This window comes from Ambystoma mexicanum, chromosome 2q (genome assembly GCF_040938575.1).
Source record: "Ambystoma mexicanum isolate Mex_15411 chromosome 2q, UKY_AmexF1_1, whole genome shotgun sequence".
Lineage (NCBI taxonomy): Eukaryota > Metazoa > Chordata > Amphibia > Caudata > Ambystomatidae > Ambystoma > Ambystoma mexicanum.
The window spans coordinates 1468256612-1468277914 of NC_090924.1; the positions used below are offsets into that span (position 1 = coordinate 1468256612).

General features: G+C 46.0%; 1 protein-coding gene across 2 annotated transcripts in view; it reads right to left on the reverse strand.

Annotated features, from left to right (window-relative positions):
• Positions 1-846: 846 nt before the first annotated feature.
• The window catches only part of LOC138570276 (protein eva-1 homolog C-like), a 501916-nt gene continuing 481459 nt past the window's right edge, over positions 847-21303 (reverse strand). Inside the window, exon 7 of one of the 2 annotated variants that reach the window (XM_069649046.1) lies at positions 847-4071. In XM_069649046.1, coding sequence (XP_069505147.1) covers positions 3680-4071 — 392 coding nt within the window. In that variant the 3' untranslated portion in view covers positions 847-3679. The remainder of the gene's footprint in view (positions 4072-21303) is intronic. The other variant, XM_069649045.1, reaches the window with a different exon arrangement.

Sequence of the window (21303 nt, forward strand, 5' to 3'; positions counted from 1 at the left end):
AGCAAGGTGTAGCGCCATATGGGTAAATGGGATTACTGCGACGTGGACGGGCAACTCAACAACAAATACAAATAATTGGATATGTAATCATGGCAAGGAAGACCTTCTTCATGTACCACTTCTCTGCCCAGTTTATGCAAAGCCCCGTCGTCACTTCTTACCCCCAATCCTTAAACCAATGAATTTCAGGCAATCTAAACCAGCCCTTTGCTTTCTTTTAAAGGTAGAGACACCAGTAATAGTCTGGTCTTTACTGGGATTCCTCAAAGCCTCACTGAGAATCCAGAGGATTTTTAGAAAAAGGAACTATAACTTATTCAGTGTTTCTCTAGTCTTAATTGATACATTATATGTTTTACAGGACTAATTGTAATTATAACTGGTTAGTTATAACGCGCTTAATACCCAGAGGTTTCTAAGCGCAGCCCGGGGATGGAACCTGCGCTGCTCAGCGTCGTCTTGTTTCCAAGAGGAGCGTGTTGCCCTTGAGCTATCCTCCCGAGACTAAGGGGGTCATTCCGAGTTTGGAGGTAGCCATGGTGCTATTGGCACCATGGCTGCCTCCTAACTCGGGTCCGGGTCCGGTCAGTCGGAATGGGGACTTACCGGGACATTCCAACCTATGCAGACCCGGTAAGTCCCCATTTCGAAAACCATTCCCCATTCCCATTCGAGACCCCACAGGGCTCAATGGGAATGGGGAAGGAGCTGATAAAGGGCCCGCATATAGCGGTCCCGTTATTAGCTCCATGGTCCCTTAACAGGTCCCACTAAGGACGGCGGGTCAGACCCACTAAGGAACATCGGAATGTGGCGGTAGGGGTTTAACGGCACTGGCATCCTTACCGGTGCCGTTAACCCCCTACCGCCCAACTCAGAATGACCCCCTAAGAGCTGATAATGATTCTTCATCCAATGTCTCTTTTTTAAATCCCCGTGTATTTTGAGTGAATGAATGTCTGTTTGGGAACCTGTTTGTTTTACTTTCAATAGAATTGTTTTTTTTTATTATTCTTATTTCTACACTAAAGGCTACAGCTACATATAAAGCCCTGAGGAGCCCCGAAGAATGGAGGTTGGGCGGGGGCATTACTTCCTGGGTCCCATGCAATGACCGGTTCTGCCTGGTATGCCTGGGACCTGTGCCAGCCTCTGCCATAGCTGATGGGGCGGTCCCTCGTTCAGCATGTGCCTATGCACAGCGGACAGGAGCAGGCTGTGGAACATGTGCCTCTCACCCCCACTTGACTGATTCACTCAGCTGCAGTTTCTACAGCTAGGCAGACCTGATATTGCTCATGTATACCATCTTTAGTTTGAAAAGTCGCGCTGATTATCCTCTTGAGGCCAAGTCTCGAGTCCAGTGCATGTCCAATCTAAACTCCATGTGCGGTTTCCCACAGGGACAAGAATTACCAAAGTATGGACATCATGAGACTGTCGCGCGTGATCCAGTGGTGTAACGAGTGCTTAGTTTGTGGCGATGTTTGCCAGGGCTCAGCCCCAGGACTTATTTCTGATCCCCAGCACTTATTGTGTCAGTTTTATTATACGGTGGTTTTATTGGCAACTGTATTAGTTTAGCAGTAAATGATAGTCACTCTACAAGCAATGCCAGTGGCCACTGGCTGAGGTCTCTGCATCCTGGGCCGGCTCTTTGCCAGTCAAGGACGTGATGAACCACGCGGGCAGGACAGAGCTAGTTATGCTTTCTCATGCTTATGAATGAGTTGGAAGATGGCAACGCCTGGCGCTCCAGCACCTCCTGACCGCACTCCAGTCAACCTGCATGACATTGGTGCCGCTCCGCCACTGTGGTAAGCAGCAGCACTGGCAGAGCAGCCTATGTGGAGAACAGCAGGGCAGTCACCAGCCAGCAGCAGCAACACTCGGGCAAGGCCAGGGAAAAGAGCACAGCTGTGGAGGAGCGCCATTCACCAGGGCCAGCCTATACACGAAGACCTTGCTGCAGTGTCTGTGAGGCAGGATTGTCCGTCCAGTAAGGATTGTGATTGTATTTGTTCAGCAGTGTACCCATGGTTGGAGAGCAGGCTAGCTCTGTGTTCCTTGCACAGTTATTAACGTGTTCCACACACCACGCATAGGATTAAAGCAAACTGGTGATAGCCATGGTGTGTTTAAAGAAGCACTTAAGCATGTAATTGTATTTCAATACCCTACTAGTATGTTATGTTATGACATGATATGTTGAACGTTACCTGTAAATCACACATCTGCCATGGTCAGTGCTTTCATCACCCTCAAGGAGTCATTGTGGGGGTTACAGCCTCAACCCCAAATAGGTTAACAATGTGGTGAGCGGCCAAGGGTCAGCAGCTGTGAGGAAGGGGCTGCCTGTCTCCATGCGCCACAGGTGCACGAGGGCATATTTACACCCAGGCACACATCTTCTTACTATTTAAAACACATGACTTTACACCCCCAAAACCCATTGGTGCCCACAGACAAGACTCAGGCTAATGTGATGGAGATAAGTAAGTGAACCAGTGTGGGTTATTGCATGTCAAAGAACGTCTGCACCCGTTGGGCGTAGACACACCATGAAACACAACGGGTGCATTGGCCATTGCACCCCACAGACCTTTAATTCCTCTGAACCACCACAGTGCCACAACACATGAAAGAAGCGGTATAGCAGGACAGATGGGCCACGGATAGCGAAGGCAGTTTTCAGTGCAAATGTGGCATTTCATCACAAATGGGTTGCAAACATTTTTGCATTCGCTTTACCTGAAGGGGGCAAGACTGCCCTCTGTGGTTTATCTGAGAACTGCATTTCCTAAAACGTCTATACATTTTGGGAATACAGTGAAAGGATGCATGTATCTCATGACAACATGTGAGTTGCTCTGGGTGGACCTCCACATGCAGGAATCGGGCGCTGCAAACTTTCAATGTGTTTCTCTTTTCCTTCACAGGCAATTAGGCAACTCTAAAAGAGAGTGCAAATAGTGGCAGGTCAGAATAAATGAATACATGAGATCAGCAACCTTTTGGAGGAGAGGGCTGTGACAGAGGTGTGATAAGCAGATGTGAAATCGGAATTCCGAGTAGATTTAAGATGTGGGCTATGCATGAGCAATGCGGGTACAGAGCCAGGGGGAAGGGATACCTGAGGTTGCCTAAGTAATAGTGACAGGAAGGGTGTGAAAAGTTGCATATGGCCTTTTTCTGGCGTGAATGGAAATAGAGATGAGTGCACTGAGCGCAACAATGACACACAGAGAGTGAGCAGCATTAGAACAGGGCGCGCAGTGAGCCAAGGTCCATTAGAACATCCAAACATGCGAATGAGTCAAACCAAATAAGAGATTGCTGGAGTAATAGTGCACATAGTTACTTCTAGTAGAAGCTACTACTACACAGTTACTCGTGTTTTGCTTACTGAAGAGCAATAGCTGAATACATCCCCCAGAATATCAGGTCCTTTCCTCTACTTTCCTCTGTATACAGACCAGGTCCCAATAACAGATGTGAGGGCACAGATCCAGCACTGAAATCACACACATTCCCCCGGCAGCTGTGATCACAGCCCTTCCTGTTCAGAAGACTATCATAGATCAGAACTAGCAGAGTGCCCCCACACCCCAGACCCTCACGAGCACCCGGAGCCCCAGACAGATGAGCATCTGAGAGTTCAGAGGTCTCCATGAGTGGGTCACTTGGTGGCAGACTTGATCTTGCTGATGGCGTAAGGGCTGGACTCTTTGGGGATCCAGATATCATCCTTGGCTGCCCCCCCAGGATCCGCTGCTTCTTCCAGGGCGGCAGTCAACTCTGGGCTGAAGATGTTATTGGACGTGTAGTAGGAGCGGGTTAGGCGACGGAAGGACGAGTCGGAAGAGCTGTCGTAATGGTTGACGTCTTCGTCCTCGCTGCCATGGCGGCGCTTCAGCCCACCGAGCTCCATGCTGCTCCCCAGCTCTGAGTCCAGGAAGACTTTCTGGACTTCCTGAAGGAAGGCCATTTTAGGGGTGACAATGCACAGAAGGAACACCAGCCCTACTGACACACCACAGAGGAAGTAGAGCCCGACCTTCTCAGGCAGACCTGCGGAGAAACAAGAGAGAGATCACAAAGGTTGGGCTCCCAAGGTCACCACATCCAGTCCAGAAACACGCAAGGCCAATGGACACAAAAACAGATCACGACACCTGTCAATCCATGCCGCAGAGCGAAGGCATTGTGAGATCCCGCCTCTAAAATACTGAGAACCATGCAGCCCCTTCACCACAAGCAACGCCAAGTGCTGACCACATGCCCAACAGCGGATCCATGGCAGAAGTTCTGACAACATTGGCAAAAACAAGTCTATCCCAATTTCTATCCGTCACAAATTTACCATTTAAAAATATATAAAAACTCCTTCACCCAACCGCTAGCCCTGTCCTTCTTGACTTCCCCTGTATGGTTATTTCCAGCTTTCCTTTTTCCCATCTTCCTTCTTTTTCACTCACCTTTCCCTGACCATTTTTGGGTTTGGCGCGTGCAGTGACTCTTTAGTACAACCGTGTGGATAAAACAATGCTACAGGAAGAGAAGGCATGTTGAGAAGAAAACATTTTCGGACACGTATGTGTGTGATCTAGTTTAGCTGCAGTGCACTTTCCAACATCTACACATCCCTCTCTTTTTCCATGGAATTTCTTTAAACACTTTATTTACTTTATTTATCATTTTCATAACATCAGAGGTGGCCATTTGGAATAGACCGTGTGTACAGTATCTAAGAGTCCAAGTATGATGTTAACAATAATTGCAATACTTCTCTTAACCTACTGCACAAGTCCTCTATCTTATTGTAACTAACCAACACATGTGACAAGACCAGACAAGACAAGCCATGATGGTCAAACACAAACGAACAACAAGTAACAGACTTTCCTAATAACCTTTCTCCTATAATGTCGCATCCATCTATTCGCTTGACAATGCTTACACTAACCATATAGCTCATTGAATGATCCCCACATTTCAGAGTAATATTCCTCAAGCTTCTGTTTTTTAAACATGACTTTCTCATAACCAGACCAAGTTTGCAAGTCCAACAGCCATCCTTCCACTTCTGCTTTTTCCCTCGACTTCCATACCCTTAGAATTTGCGTTGCTGCCACCACAAGCAATCCATTCACAGTATTCCCAAGCTACCACACCTTTCTCGTTATTTGACAAAAGTATTGTCGAATAAGATGTCCTCGGTAGTGTATCCCCCTGTATTAAATCAAAGATACTCGGAACATCCTTACAGAAATCAACCACCCTTGGACATGCCTACAACATGTGCGACAAGGTTACCCCCATTACAGCCACAGCCCCAACACATGTCATCATACGACAAGCCTAAACTAGCCATCCTTACCGGGATCCAGTATAGTCGACACAAAAGCCTTTGCAGCACATATCGTAGGCCCAAATCATCTTTGATTGCATGCCAATTTTCATTAAGTTATCCCACTCCTTTGCCCAACTCCCTTATCCTAGTCTGACGCAGCTTCTCTCAAGCACTCACGTAAGAGCTATCCATCGACATCAGTTCCAGGTATGTCGATACCATACGCGGAGAGGAGTGAACAACATTACAGACCATTGGTCTCTCTTTCATTGGGCCATTCATCATCCCCTGCCTTCCAGCTAGACAGCATTTCAAGCCCATGTAAGGTCTTCGCTCTCTTCCCCCTAACCCAAAAGTTCCTCCAAGTTGCTGAAAAGGGACCATCCGACCATCCTTCCACACATCACGTATCGTCAAAATACCCTTTATGACCCAGCTCCGCCAGCACAAAGTCTTGTCATCAATCTGCAGACCCATATTGAATAACCAATTACAATTACAATATTGTGCCATAGTGAATCCCAATGTTTTCTCCTCTGGTGGTCGCAAAGGTTCTCAAGGCCTCTCCTGTAATTCCCACAGTAGGTAATCTAGCAGTTGAAGTTGGGGGAGAATTTTTCCCTTTCATAAACTTCCAAAGAGGCATGTCATTATTCCTCCCATCGAAATATAGTTTTGATTTCTTCAGTATAAACCCCATCCAGTAACTTTCCAGATTGGGGTACCCGAAGCCCCCCTCTCACACAGCCCGCATCAGGACATACTTTGGGATTCTAGGCCTCTTGCCTTCACCCCATAGAAACTTTAGAAAAACGTTATCAATACGGCCAATGATCCTCTTTATAAACCTTAACAGTATTGAGTGAATGATATAGAGAACCTTCGGCAGAAGAACCATTTTAATGGCATTGATCCTCACCCAGAACCACAATCATAACTGATTCCATTTTCATACATCTTTCTGGAGCACCTCAATAAGTTTTGTCACATTAAATTTCACCATTCTCTTTAAATCGCGAACCAGGTGGACCCCGAGATACTTCATCGCTCCCACATTCTATTGACAGTTCCATGAATTTAAATCACCCTTTGGTTGTGAGACATCTAATGGAAAGACCACTGTCTTTTCTCAATTTATCTTATGGCCAGACAAACACCCCACTTCCTCAAACATGCACTTAACCTTATACCCACCCCCTACTTTGGGTTAGACAATATTATGGTCATGTCATCCGCATAACACAGTACTATGATCTGGCTGTCAACAACTTTAAGCCCCTGAAGGCCTTGCTCCTGCTTAATGTAGGCTATTAGAGGCTCTAATGCCAAGCTGAAAAGATAAGGAGACAGCGGACAGCCCTGCCTAGTGCCCCTAGTTAAAGCAAAGGAGGAAAACAGTTCTCCATTGACCCATACTTTTGCACTAAAGGATGAATTTAGAGATTTAATGACTCTCAAGAAGGTATCTCCAAATCCCATTTTCCTAAGTGTATTATCCAAAAAAGCCCAATTAACCCGATCAAAGGCCTTCTCCGCATCCATGAAGATTAGTAACATGTTCTTCACCTCATCCTTTGGAAGGCCTAATATATCTATAAGTGTCCTGATGTGATCATAGCCAAACCCCCCACGCATTACCCCCAAACTGAGACTGCCCAATCAATACACCAATGCACCTATCCAATCGATTAGTTAATATTTTGGAGAATATTTTAAAGCCCACATTTAATAACTATATTGGTCTATAGTATTCACATCTTTTATGGTCCCTACCTGGTTTGGGGATTACTGTCACACATGCTTCTCGCATCGTTGGGCATATAATCCCTTCAAAAATAAAACTATAATATAGGCTACATAAAAATGGCGTCACTTCAGGGCCTAATGCCCTGGAGTACTCAACCGATAACCCATCCAGGCCCGGCGATTTACCAGTATTAAGTTGGTCATTTGCTCTCAGTACCTCTTCCTCCCCAGTAGGCTGATCAATAGAAATTGCTTGTTCTACAGATCATTTCGGCAAATTGACCTTTCAAAAAAACTCTCCCAAACCCTCCGGTGTCGAGAACCGATCCTCTGTGTATAGAGACGCGTAAAATGTCCTGAAACATTCACTTATCTCTCCCTTTTTGACTTTAGATATTTCCTCCTCAGTCACTATCTTCTGTACATAGGGATTATCATTTAAACCCCTTAATTTGTTGGCAAGAAATCTAGCACTTTTATCTCCCTGCTCCTAGTATTTCTGTTTCATAAAGAAGATACCTTGCACCCTCTGTATATCCATATAACTTTTCAAAGATTCACATGCCCTGTCCATCTCTGCTTTATCTTCACTATTTCTTGTCAATTTATATTTCTTCTGGCACTTATCCAACGTACTCTCCAGCCCGCTTCAACTCTCCCATTCCCTTTTTCCTTGTGCTGGCTGTAATATCCATCATTTTACCCCTAATTGCTGCCTTAAAGCAATCCCAAACCATCAGCTCAGAAGCAAATATTTCCAAAAATGTCTTGATAAATGACTTTAACGACATAAGTACCTCCTGTTCCTGCAATATGTATGTCTTCAGACGCCACCGTGACATTGCTGATCGTACATCCCCCAGTTCTAATTTCAGATTTATCAGTGAGTGATCTGAAATAACCCCACTCCATTATCTTTACACTAGTTACCTTTTCAATCATTCTTTCCGAAGTCAAAAAATCATCAATTCTGGAATATGAGTCGTGAACTGGCGAGAAGAAAGAGTACTCTCTCTCTCCAGGGTGTACGAATCTCCATACATCCACCAAATCTAGGCTATGCAGAAGTTCAGCAAATGCTCTGCTAGCACTTCCCGCCGTGCATCGACATTGTGCAGAGCAGTCTAATTTACAATCGAGGACGCAATTGAAATCTCCCTCCAGAATAGTGTGCTCCCCATTCATGCCTCATAACAACAATATTATTTTTATGAAAAAATCACTTCCTGCAGCACATGGTCCATAAATGGATCCTATTGTAATCACACTACCTTCATAATTAATATCTACTAGGATCACTCTTCCTTCGTCATCCATAACCACCTTTTCCAGATTCAAATGTAACCCTCTACAGAATAGAATACCCACTCCGCTTGATTTAGAAATGTAACAGTTCGACAACGTCTTGTTGTATAGTGCATTGTTCCTAAGATGTTTGGTTTCCTCTAACAAGTGAGTCTCTTGCAGGAGGACAACATCCGTCCTTTTCCCTCTTTAATCTCATCAACAAGTTCTTCCTTTTTCTGGGATTAATCTAGTAGCCAGATTACCAAGATCACCAAATATCTCACCTTTTCCTGCTGCAGTCCCAATTCTATAGGTGATACACTCAGCACTGGATATTCCTGAATTACCCTAGTAATACACATTTGAAGTCAAGTTCCTTAAGAGCCCGATTCGGGGATGGAATCAGAGAACTTTGTATCCAGTTAGTAATACTTTCATGACTTGACGGAGATTCCCACATCGCATTGATAATACACACAGAACAACACCAGACAAAGACACTTACACTACATACACATCCAAGATTAAACAACCATAACGTCCTGAATCCTCAGAGAGCGATTCTGAGTCACAATATTTACATTATCATCAGTATTCTGAACTGTAATCACTACAAAGGCCGTGCCTCAGGAATTAGCCTTACCAAAGTAGTGTCTACCCCCAATCTTTTTGCTATTCCTCCTTTGTTCCCCCCTAAAGCGTAACAGACCGCCTGCCTGATATCAATCAGTGGATCTCAAACCGTATGAATATAGTGGCCTTTCTAACCAGTATTAATTTGAGAAGCAAAATGAATAATACAAGTTCAACACTTATCTATAACTGTTCCTGCTGTCCACTCCCCCTCACCATACGTAGCAGTCAATGCATCTCCTATTACAATACTTGTTGTATGGCCCCCTGAACATAATATTTTATGTGTATGCATAACTGGTCAATTGATGCCCCCACCTTCACAGTACGCTGCAGCGCTGTAACGCCACACTCCACCCACCACTACCATCACAAAAACGCTCTATATCATCCTCTACCCACTCCCACTTGATACATTTTCTGTGATTGCATTCCCTGACACCACAGGGACTGACTTCCCACTTTTAATATCCTATTTACACTAACATTGCAAAGTGTCAGGCGCCGTGCCGCCAACCAGAACTGCATAGCCGTCCAGAAATCGTAAATAGGCCCAGTTTGAAGATTCTGCTATTGCTCCTCTCACTGCCACCCATGACCAAATAGACTGGTCCTTAAACCCAACATAATATAGCTTATCCCATTGATTACAACAACATATTGAGTTCAGGCGCACAATTCAACCACGATAATTGGGATCAATATCCAATTAAGATTGCATTTATTAAAGATCCTGGAGCCTTCCAGACAGTTCTTTACTAACAAGATCAGCACTTATCCCATGTGTCTATTCATAGCAGCCCTATTGCAACATTAGACATAGAGCATCATAATTCTTCCCCGGCTCAAGCACTGTTTCCTCAATGAGGGCATTTTTCATGAAGGGAAATGTACTGTTATAAACACTCTAGCCAGTTGGGTCCGGGCATCTGTTGCTTATAAAGGAATAGGCTGGTTAATAGTTAGCTTATACCCAGTACAGCATGTCATTCCGTCTCGGTACATAATGTATCTGGTCCCCATAACCATGCTGCACACCCCAGCAGATCACTCAATGGCCATTGACTGGGGTCAGTATTATATTAGTAACATGAAAGAGGATGACGTAAAGTCTGAGGCGATGTTTCAACACAAACCCAGAACATTACTCCGATCAGACCTGCAGGCATAGGCTCATTAAGTGGGTTGCACATAGTGGATCAACGCTAGGCGACGTAATGTACAGAAACTCCCAAAGAGGGGTGTAAGCATCCCCCCCCCGCCTATGTTGGAAATTCAGAGTGGAAGTATTGTGCGTGCTGACTTCATTGTCAGACAATCCCTTGCTGCCACAAGTTCTAAACCAATACAGTATCGGAATCCGTCAAGGAGGGCCAACTAACGTCCAGCCGCAGAGGGGGAGCGGGAGGCTCTACTTTCTGCCGAGGGACACCGCATGCATGTCGGTGCACACAGACCCGTAGCCGTTCATCACTCGCCTGCAGCATGGCTAATCTCTGCCCGCTCACAGTTACATACTATTCATGCTTACCGTGTATTCCTTCCTGGTAGTGGTTCGCCCTCATGTTCTATATTTCGCAGGATAGAAGCTGCCATTGCACGCCGCACAGGACCACGACGACGCTCCATCCATTTTCCTACATGTTAAGTTCTACGATCATTTCCTAATGGCTTGTATGTGCAACACACGTTATCGCTAGGCCCTTTCCTCTGATACTTGCAGTGCAAAAGTAAACAAGCTGGAACAAAATCCACAGATGCACCCTCTTTCACGGCGTGTCTATGCCAGCAATTAAACATTGTATACTCAATGAGAATAAATGAAAAACAAATAAATAAAGCATATAGACTAATAAAATGTAGATAAATTAACCAAACCACTACTCTTCCAAGATCCAAATGCTAGGACCATTATCTTTTCTTGGCTGGCAAGACCCTTTGAGAAGTAGTTGCAATGGCTTCCAGGGGTTCCTGGTCCTTCTCAAGATCACTCAGAAAGGCTTCAGCACTCTTATTATCACTAAATGAGAAAAGTTGACCATTCATAATAACACAGAATATTGCAGGGTAGACCATATGATACTTGAGGTTTTTGGCTTTTGCCTTCTCTTTTGCCATATTGAACTCAGTCCTTTTGTCCAGGACATCTTGACTTAAGTTTCCAAAAATCATAACTCTGTGTCGACCCAGGAGAGATCAGTGAATTCATGGGCTTTCCTTAGGATCATGTCCTTCACTGGAAATCTCAGGAATTTGACCACAAATTGTCTAGGTCTTTGGCCACTTGCCGGTTTGGGCCTCAAAACTTCTTTGCGCCCTTTCAATTTCCAATCTTATTTTAGGAAGGTGATCAAAGCTTTCTCTATGAAGTCCACAGCTTTGCCTTTTTCAATATTTTCAGGCAAGCCAGCAATTCTGACATTATTTCTTCTAGAGAAATGTTCTTGCTCGGGAATCTTTTGAGCTAGTCTTTCATTCTTGGTTTGTAAGTCTCTTATCTAGTCGTCCATTGTTAGCACCTTATTATCCATCTCAGATAAATTAGTTTCAACTCTGCTGATATTTGAAGTTGGCGCCACAGATCTCTCCTCAGCTTTAGACACCTTCTCCTTGATCTCAGCGACATCCAGGGTCACATTGGTTAGTGGTTGCAGTATTTTGTCCTCTCTTTCTTCAGAGGCCTTCTCTCCACCCCCCTTTGGCCTTTTTGCAGGCTGTGTTTATTCAGTTGTAGTTCAATCCAGGCACAGGAGCACAGCTTTCAGGCAGCCATCCCTGGAGCTGACAGTTCTAGAATGCTTGCATGGAATTTCTGTGTATTTCTGATGTTCTGAGCACTGTTGTGGGTATTGTAGAGGGACAGTATATTGTGTATGCAATCATGGTGTGTCCTTTTCAAGTGTAAATAGTGCTGTAAATAAGTTAACTCTGCCTTGAATTGCTTGTTTGAAAATGAATTCCTGGTCTCAAAAAGCTCCTTGGAATGGGAATTCTGCCCAGCGTTCCAGCCATCCTGTATTTGGTTTCCATTGGTACCAAGTTGGCCTTATCCTGTTTTGTTAATTACTCAGTCACAGGGAGGGGATCACAGGGAGCCCATACACGGCTTTCACCACCACTATTCTATGGAGACATGCCAGCCTCATTATTGCCAACACCTCTGGCTGTTGCAGCCATCATCAGGCGCGTAGTCCGATGCCGCTTGTGAAATCTTGCTCCCTCCTCCCCCTTAGTCAGCACCTTAGGGGGCCCAATCACTAGTGCAGCCTATTGGAAAGTGGTGATACGTAGCCTTTGGCTGGGGCCATGTACTCACCCAGTCCTTTTAATTTGAGGAGCCCATTTCCTCTCATTCCAAAGCTAGAGTGGCAGGTGCCTGAGAGCGGTTGTCTGGCCTGATGCTGGGCTTAGAATCTGCAGGCATTGACATGGCATGCACTGCAAACCGGGGTCCACACTCGTCTTGCTGGTATTCTTCTCCAGCTCTTTGGTTGGTGGTGTTGGTTCGGATTGGTATCTGGCCTTCCAGGCTCTCATACTTCACAGAGCTGGGGTTGCTTGGCAAGTGGCAGCCTGCTTTTCTACTGCGCTCAAACTCATGGTCTGGCCTGCTCAGTGCAGACTGTTGGCCCACCATGGTTGTCTCCATGATCATCAGTCTGGCTTCAGAGCTGCCAGAAGCATGGAAACTGCTCTCCTGAACATCCGTGAACACCTGCTCTCCAACCTTAATTCCAACACCCCCTGTGTCCTCATCTTACTTTATCTCTCTTCTGCCTTTGACGCTGTCAACCATGCCATCCTGCTCAACCGTCTCGGTGATAACCTGGGTATGACCGGTCAGGCCCTAGTATGGCTGGCTTCTTTCCTCTCCGATCGACCCTCCAAGGTCCAACTTGGGTCGTTCCTCTCCTCTATTTTTATCTCTACCTGTGGTGTTCCCCAGGGGTATAACCTCTCTCCCTGGCTGTTCAACCAATACCTGGCACTTCTTGCCCACAGCATTGCCGCTCTCTGCCCCAACTTCCAGTGCTATGCATATGACAGTCAGCTCATTTTCAGGGTACTTTCAGGGGCCTCTTCTCCTTCTCTCATCTCTGTCTGTTTGTCTACTATCCAGGAGTGGTGTGCCTCCAATGAGCTCTGCCTTAATGCCAGTAAAGCTGAAATTCTCCTCATCAGCACACCTGCTCCCTCCTTTCCTGTCACTTTCTTGCTGGCCTCTCTTGGCCCTCTTCCTGCTCCCACCTGTGAGGCTAAAAACCGCGTGGTCATCTTCGACTCCACACTTTCCTTCTCTTCTCACATCTCTGACATCTCTAAGAAGTCACACTACCAGCTGCACCTCCTCAGAGGTATTCTTCCTTTCCTCTCCTTCCCCCAGAAGCTCACTTTCTCTAGAGCTCTGGTTCTCTCTATGCTGGACTACTGCAACAGCCTCTTTCTAAATCTGCCTGTCTCTACTCTCCGCCCTCTGCAACTCATCCAAAACAGGACTGCAAAACATGTCCTTGGCCTCAAGCCCAGGGATCGTTTCTCTTCTGGACTGAAATCTCTGCACTGGCTCCCAGTGGTGGCGAGGATTAAGCTCAAAACCCTCTGCATTGTCCACAAGGCCTTCTGGTGCCTGGGGCCTCAATATCTTTAACTCTCTCCTCCTAAATGTCTTCCCTCTCGAACTCTTCGCTCATTCGCCTCCAACTCCCTAAGGGTCAGTCGCTTCTCCAAGCAGCCAGTGGGTGGTAGATCTCTTTAATCTGCTGGGGCCTCCCTTTGGAACAGCCTCCCAACCTCTCTGAAACTTGAGGAGAACCATCTGTGGTTCCGGAAGCACCTCAAGACCTTCCTCTTTGCTTCTGCTTTCTCTCCTCCTCTCCCCTGCTGATCTCCTGGCTGAAACTGAAATTGCACTGGTTACCTGGCTACCCTCTGATCTCAGCCCCAGGTCCCCTCCTTGCCAGCTGCACACCTGCACTGCCCACCTGGCAACCCTTGCACTCAGGGACTGTTTCCGTATCCCTACAGCCCCTACAAGCACTTAACACCTGATCTATGCACTTACCCTTGCACTTCCCACCAGCTGGCCGCACTTTTATGTATTATCTTTATTTATGTTACTATTATCCTATGGACTGCACTGCCCCACCCCCTTTCCCCTGCACTTTTCCCCTCCACCCCCTACCCTGCACTTGCGCGATCACAATTTCACCAGGCCTAGTAAGATCGTTGTCTCTGTCTTTGCTCTGTTCCTGCTCCTTTGGATTGTTGCGCCTTGAAACACTTGTGTATAGGCGCGTTATAAATGCCATGTCATATTGTTTCTAACAGATCAGTCATTTTTCCAGTTGGAAATGGTCAAGCAGGTAATAAAAGTATTGCGGAAATCAAATGGGACATCTCTATTCCTTCCCTCTGAAGTATCACTCCTTGTATTCCTCCTGATGGCAACCTTTGTCTCTTTCCTTCCACTCACTCTCTACCTCTTTTCTGTCCCCTCTCTAATCTCCCTTACCTCCCCATTCCATAATCTCCCTTATCTAGCCCACCTCTCTACTCCTGACCCCTAGAGTGTCACTCCTTTGTTTTCCTCCTGATGGCAACCTTTGTGTCTCTCCTTTCACCCACTCTTTACCTCCTTTCTGTCCGCTCTCTTCTCTCGCTTACCCACCTTGCCTCCACCTCATTTCATCCTCTCCCTTATGTAGCTCACCTCTCTATTCCAGTCCTCTAGAATGTCACTCCTACGTATTCCTCCTGATGGCAACCTTTGTGTGTCTCCTTTTACTCGCTCTGTGCCTCCATCTGTCCTCTCTCTTCTCTCACTTACCTTCTCTCACTTACCGTCCTGGCGTCCCCCTCATTCCGTACTCTCCCTTATATGGCCCATCTCTTCTGTCTTTCTTCTTCCGCCTTGTTCTAAGCCTATTTGTTTCATCCTTATCTGTCCGTTCACGATCCATCTTCCCGCTCGTGCTGCCCCTTTCTCTACCCCTATTTAGTTGTGTCCCTCCATTTCTTTGCCTTCCTTGCCCCCCTGATCAACTATCTTGCTCCCCTAACTTGTCCCTCCCCTAAGTCCTGTCTCTTTCCATCCCCTGATGCCAATTTGCCTTTCCATCTTCCCTGGTGCGCTTCTTGTGTCTTCCCATTGGTTGCACCAATCTCTGATCTGTTCTCTCGCTCTCCTTTCTTGCGTCTCCTCCATTACATCTGGCCGGGTATTCACTCCTCTCTCTCATTCTTTTCTGGCTGCCAAACATCTTCTGTACCTTCAGTTTTGGGATTCCTTTCCTCTTTCACACTTCCCTGACCGCCCCTCTCCCCTAGCTGCCTTCCTTGCCTCTCCCCTCTCTATGTGGTTGTTTATAACCTGCTTTCCCTCCAACCATCGTTAACTCCTCTGGCTTTGCTCTTGATTCAGTCTCTACCCTCTTCCCCACCCCTCTCCCTTTGCTACACTCCCTCGGTTGCTCTGACCACCACTGGTAGTGTGGCAGGCACTAGCACGAAGACTGCATAGATCAATCGCAGAGACATCATTTGGGGGTCGCCAGGGGTCGCACTAGAGACCCCTGCTGTCTCTCTTGCTACCCCTGTGGTCTCCCTTGCTACCCCTAGAAAAAATATCTTTTTAACTTTTTTTTTTTAATGTAAGCTCCTGGGCTGTGGCCAGTGTCATGTGGCTCTTTAGTTTTGGTGTGGCTGACTTTCTTGTTCAGGCCTCTTAAAAAAAACAGGGGGTTTCACAAGTGTAACACTTTGAGCAGTGGCCCTAAATAAGAAAGAATAGGAATAACAAATCATTGTTCTTTCTGGAATTCTATACAATAATTGCTAGACACATAAATGTTCATTTCAGGCACACTTCAGTGGTGAGTCACTGATGTAGCCTGTTCTTAAACACCTCAACTCAGCCTTTCATCCTTCTGAGGTCGATAAATGAGTACCAACACATGTTGGGTGATATTGTATATTTGTTCTATATAAAGCGCTTAAGCGTAAGTGCTATATAATACCATATCATTATCATTTGGCCTTAGACGTCTGCTTGCATTCACAGTAATTTGGTAATATGGGCCTATACACACTGCTGTTAATGATACATATGTTGAGCCATTCTTGTATGAAATGTATATCAAATTATAGTGAGAACTCAACTATATTTTTTGTTGTGTACTTTGGAACAATATGTGATGTCACTGCCTGTTTTGTCAGGGGGTGAAAGGCTGTGTTCCATCGCTTCCCGTGATGTCACGTCGAGATGGGGGTCACATGATATCACTTCCTGTGATGTCATCAGAGGCCAGAGGTTGTGTTATGTCACTCCCGCTACCCTTGGCATTTTGGTGAAATGATGTCCCTGATGAATTGGTTGCTCCTTGGTGTTTTGTGGTTGTCCTCATGAAAATACCGGCCACAAAAAATAACGGTCAAGCTCAAGAATGTGCTGACCGTGGGATGGCCTAGTGACCTAGACTCCAAAGGGAGCAACAGTGGAATACGTTATGTCACGTGGAGCGCATTATGGATAACCAGAAGCTGTGTTCTTGTGTCAGGCAAAGACTACAAGCAGGTGTCTTCTTTTAGGGTCAGTCTAAGTGTCCATCTGATTAAAATTTGGGTCGTAACGATACAAAGGCAGTGTTTGGAAATACTGCATGTTTTATTGCTCTCCCAAAGTACGAATTTTATTACCGAAACTGTTAAATTCTGCTTACATTTGTGTGGTGGGAATAAATCCCTGAACCCTTTTTTAAATGGCCATTGCATTTACATGATGTCCATTTGCGCTTTGACATTTCACGTTTTCTTCGCCTTGTGCGAAATATCACTCTTAAGACAGTCAATAATGATATGATATGATAAGGCATTTATAACGCGCCTATACACAAGTGTTTCAATGATGTATATATTTGTCAGGTTGCTTTATTATATAAATTTACGGACAAGAGTTAAGAAGACATATGATCACGTTCATAAACTGCGGACTGGCCTCAAATCCCAGCTTCACTCCTTAAATAAAGCGTGTGACCTTGGGCACAGCATTTCCACTTTCTCTGCCTTATCTTCCAAAGAAGTGCTTCACTTTACAGTGCACGCATTTCCAGAAAGCTGCACTCATCATTTAACAGATGTTGTTGTTATATATTATAGTAATAGTGAACATTCAGATGCCCATAGGAACATGATTCGTCTCTTGGCTTACTTTTAATGTTAATGTGTTGCACACACTTGGGGATTCTAATTGTACATCATGAACTGCTCCAAGTGGTATTTCGGATTGCTGGTATTGGTTTTAAAACTTCTATCAGATTTATAAAGCATTACACAGGCAGGCTTTACTATCTGTGATGTCATTGTTTGTATTACCGCGTGCAGTCATATCAATACTGCACACTATAGGTCTCTGCGGGTCTTTGGGCGCACAGCGCCGTTCAAATCCTAGAACCTGTCCTGACATTAGGAAGAATTTCTGGATGCTTAGTGGTAGTAAATGCTGCCTCAGTGCAACAGCATTCTCAGCCACCCGTTGCATTTAGAATCACTTGCATGCAGACCCTCCCCTCGTGCGAATGAATGTGACACATGTTACTTCAGCTTTCTCGGCAGTAAATCCTCAGAGACACCAGCAAACTGTATTACTGTTCCCACCATTTACTCCAGATTACAAGTGGCAGTAGGTGGTGTTAGTCCCCATAGCACTCCATGGTGGATTTCGGCAGTAATACCACCAGCGGTACATGCACCAAATTGGCCGATTGTGCGTGGTGAGGTGGCAGTTTTCCCTCAGGTTTTTGCTGGAGGTTTTCCTCCACCTTACCCCTAAACTCATAGTTTGGCTTTGTGGTAAACGGTGTTACCACCACACTGACCAATTTATAATGAGGCCCATTGCCTGAGTTCATGGCATCTGTTATTTATCTCTGTTTCCCACTATCCACCCCACTCAGGTCTTCTGTAATTGCTCCCAGTGATCAGCGGTCCTGCCTTAGCTCTCCATAGAGAAGGTAACATTTCAGGTGGCGCGCGTGTTCCATTCTGCAGCCTTCCTATTGAAATCAATAATCTGTATCATGTCCTTACTAAATACACCATGCATTCTATCCTCACAATAAGACTGCTCCCCGTCCCTCTGCAACCTTCCTATTGCCATCAATAATCTGTATCATGTCCTTACTAAATACAACATGCATTATATCCTCACAATAAGACTGCTCCCCGTCCCTCTGCAGCCTTCCTATTGCCAGCAATAATCTGTATCATGTCCTTACTAAATACACCATGCATTCTATCCTCACAATAAAACTGCTCCCGTCCCTCTGCAGCCTTCCTATTGCCAGCAATAATCTGTATCATGTCCTTACTAAATACACAATGCATTCTATCCTCACAATAAAACTGCTCCCGTCCCTCTGCAGCCTTCCTATTGCCAGCAATAATCTGTATCATGTCCTTACTAAATACACCATGCATTCTATCCTCACAATAAGACTGCTCCCCGTCCCTCTGCAGCCTTCCTATTGCCAGAAATAATCTGTATCATGTCCGTACTAAACACACCATGCATTCTATCCTCACAATAGGACTTCAACACCCCTCCCCTACACCCGTCCCTCTGCAGCCTGTCTCATCGCCACCATTCACTTGCAGCTGGTATTGGAAAGTTTTGCATACAAAAAAGAAGTGGGAGATGTGCCGTGTATGTTACAAGGCTCCAGGGTCTACAGCCCATACCCTTCCCCCTGTGCCATTATATTATTAGTTTCAGCTGGTAAGCTAAATTCTGGGAAGGAGTTACACTTAGTATGTTTCCTACTCTTGAATGTCATCCTTTAATTTCATGTAGTTGGGGGGGTAGATTTTGTGGGGGGAGGGTAGAGGGGCAAAGGTATTTATGTTCCAGGCCCTGAAAGGCCATTAAGATGGCCCTTTGTTTGTGCTGCAAGGAACAGAGTGGTACTAGCTTACACATGTGCATGGAATGTAGGGCGATCGGCCACTATTGGCAGGAAGTATAGCCGTGAATTGAGCTGACGTTCAACACTGTGGTCCTGAGGATGCTCCTTCTCTACATACGGGGTGCAACCCCCCTGCTGCTGGTCCTATCACAACACATCAATTCAGTAACAAAAAGCTGTTACCTACACATGCGCAGCCTCCAATGAATCTTCGGCTACTTGACCTTCCCACGCAGAGTCTCTGCAATCGTTGCTACCGTCCTCTCATGCTTACACTATGCTAACAGCTTATACCTGAGGGCCCCGCATCACAGTTTACGCAACTCCAATGGATCAAAACACTGCAGCAAGGCTCCTTCTTGCCCTTGACCTTAGAGAACGCATCACACCTACCCTCTGTATCCTTCACTGGCTGCCGACCGGGCGACGATCCACCTTCACAGCAATGTGCATCAACCACTGAGCTCCTCTCCACAACACAGGACCAGAATATCTGCAACACAAACTCACTCTCTACTGTCCACCAGAAGACTGAGATCAGGCAAAGCTCTCCTCCTCATTATTGTTGCAAAATCGTCCAGAATAGGGGGCTTGTCCTTCTCAGTCCAACTCCCACTATCTTGAACTTCATTCCATTTACCTTCCGCCACACAGAGGACCACTTTGCTTTTCGGAAAGTGCTCGAATCCTGACTTTTCCCTCCTGCCTCCTGACCGCCTTAGTCCACCCTGTTGGTGATCTATAAACCCCAGACAGGAATGCGAGGGCACCTGACTAGTCACCTGATGGTACAGCAATGTGGTACTGATCCCGCATGGAAACGATTCCAGTCAGTCCTCATGATATGCTGCGCGAGACCTCATTGTAACTAGATGTCAGCCTTGATTCACTGGTACGTCAAGCACTCCATTACAATGGAACATAGCTGTATCCATCTGGGGGCACTGCAATCACCCAAACGCACATCACCACTTCCAATAGAATGCAGCTGAGGACCACAAACAATTCGATCCAGCTGTACACATAATCAGTTTCCTTAACTCTCCAACTCTCCTGATAGTCTGGCACAGCGCGCATCTATCATTACGATTTCCAGGGTCTGCTATCAGGGACCCAGCCACTCCCTACCTACCTTCAGAATCCTCTTTCACATCTCACAATCTCGGATCACGGTCCTCAGATGGGCGTTTATGCCCACAGCGCTTAGAGGCAATACCAATGGCAGTAGGCGCTATACAAATTCCATATAACATAACATATAGCTCCTTCATTGTAGTGATAAAGCTGCTTCTGAGGGCTTGGAAAGGTGACAGTGCACCTCAGTGCCACGACTGGTCCAGGTGGTGTTATCTCACTCTGAGAAGGAGAAAGGATCCTTCACCAGGGAGGAGGCACCGGGGGACCGTGCTCTGGGTGGGATATGTGTAGTGATCTGTAGTGGAAGAGATACAGCGGCATTGGGTGGATAATGATCGGCCCCACCCCCACCTCCAATCCTCTTCTACTTATGACTTCTTTGAGACATGGCCTTGTCTGCACATAAAACGAAATATTTGGAAAAAATAATTTTAAAACCATGATCACTCTCCCAAAATCTTTCGAAATGTTCCATGAGATGCCGGCATATATCCATACTCCACTCTTTATATAAGTGGAGTCCCACATCATTTCCTTTCTATGGTCCGGTAGGACTGCTAGACACACTTCCAGGCAGCGTTGAACACCGCTGCCCTGACCTGGCCAGTATAGGAAAGCCTTTTCTGAGAATATTGAGCTCGCCATACCCCAGCTGTGGTTTTATAGAAGTACCCTGTACCCATAGAGACAGATTTCTGGATATTCCGCGGCCTGAAAGATCTTTATTCTTTAAGACACGCCTTCCCATACAGCAGATCTGGCAACGCATGTGGAAGACATTCATTACGAATTCATTGACTGAGAGGGAACCCCACTTTGGGTGAATAACCATGTACCTGTAGATCTTCTTGGTGCATTTAGTACCATACCCAACAGACGCGGTACACAGCTGCGCGCACCGGCCACAAACTCTACAGCCGCCATTTCTGGAAGCTGCGATGTCGAGCTGACATACTCCACCTCGTTGTACAACAGAATTACTTTGGTCACAATCTTCATCGCTGTGGCCTCCAGTCAGAGACGGGAATGTAAATGCACGCTTTTTCCTTCTCCTGAGACAGATATAGAATCAGCTCAGACCGGACGTTCAAGCAGTGCCAGTTTCCCAAGCCATGGCCAAGCGACACACCATGCCGCGGCTCTGCAGCCTGAGCACCTTAAAGACCTGCAGACCCATTTCTTTTAGCA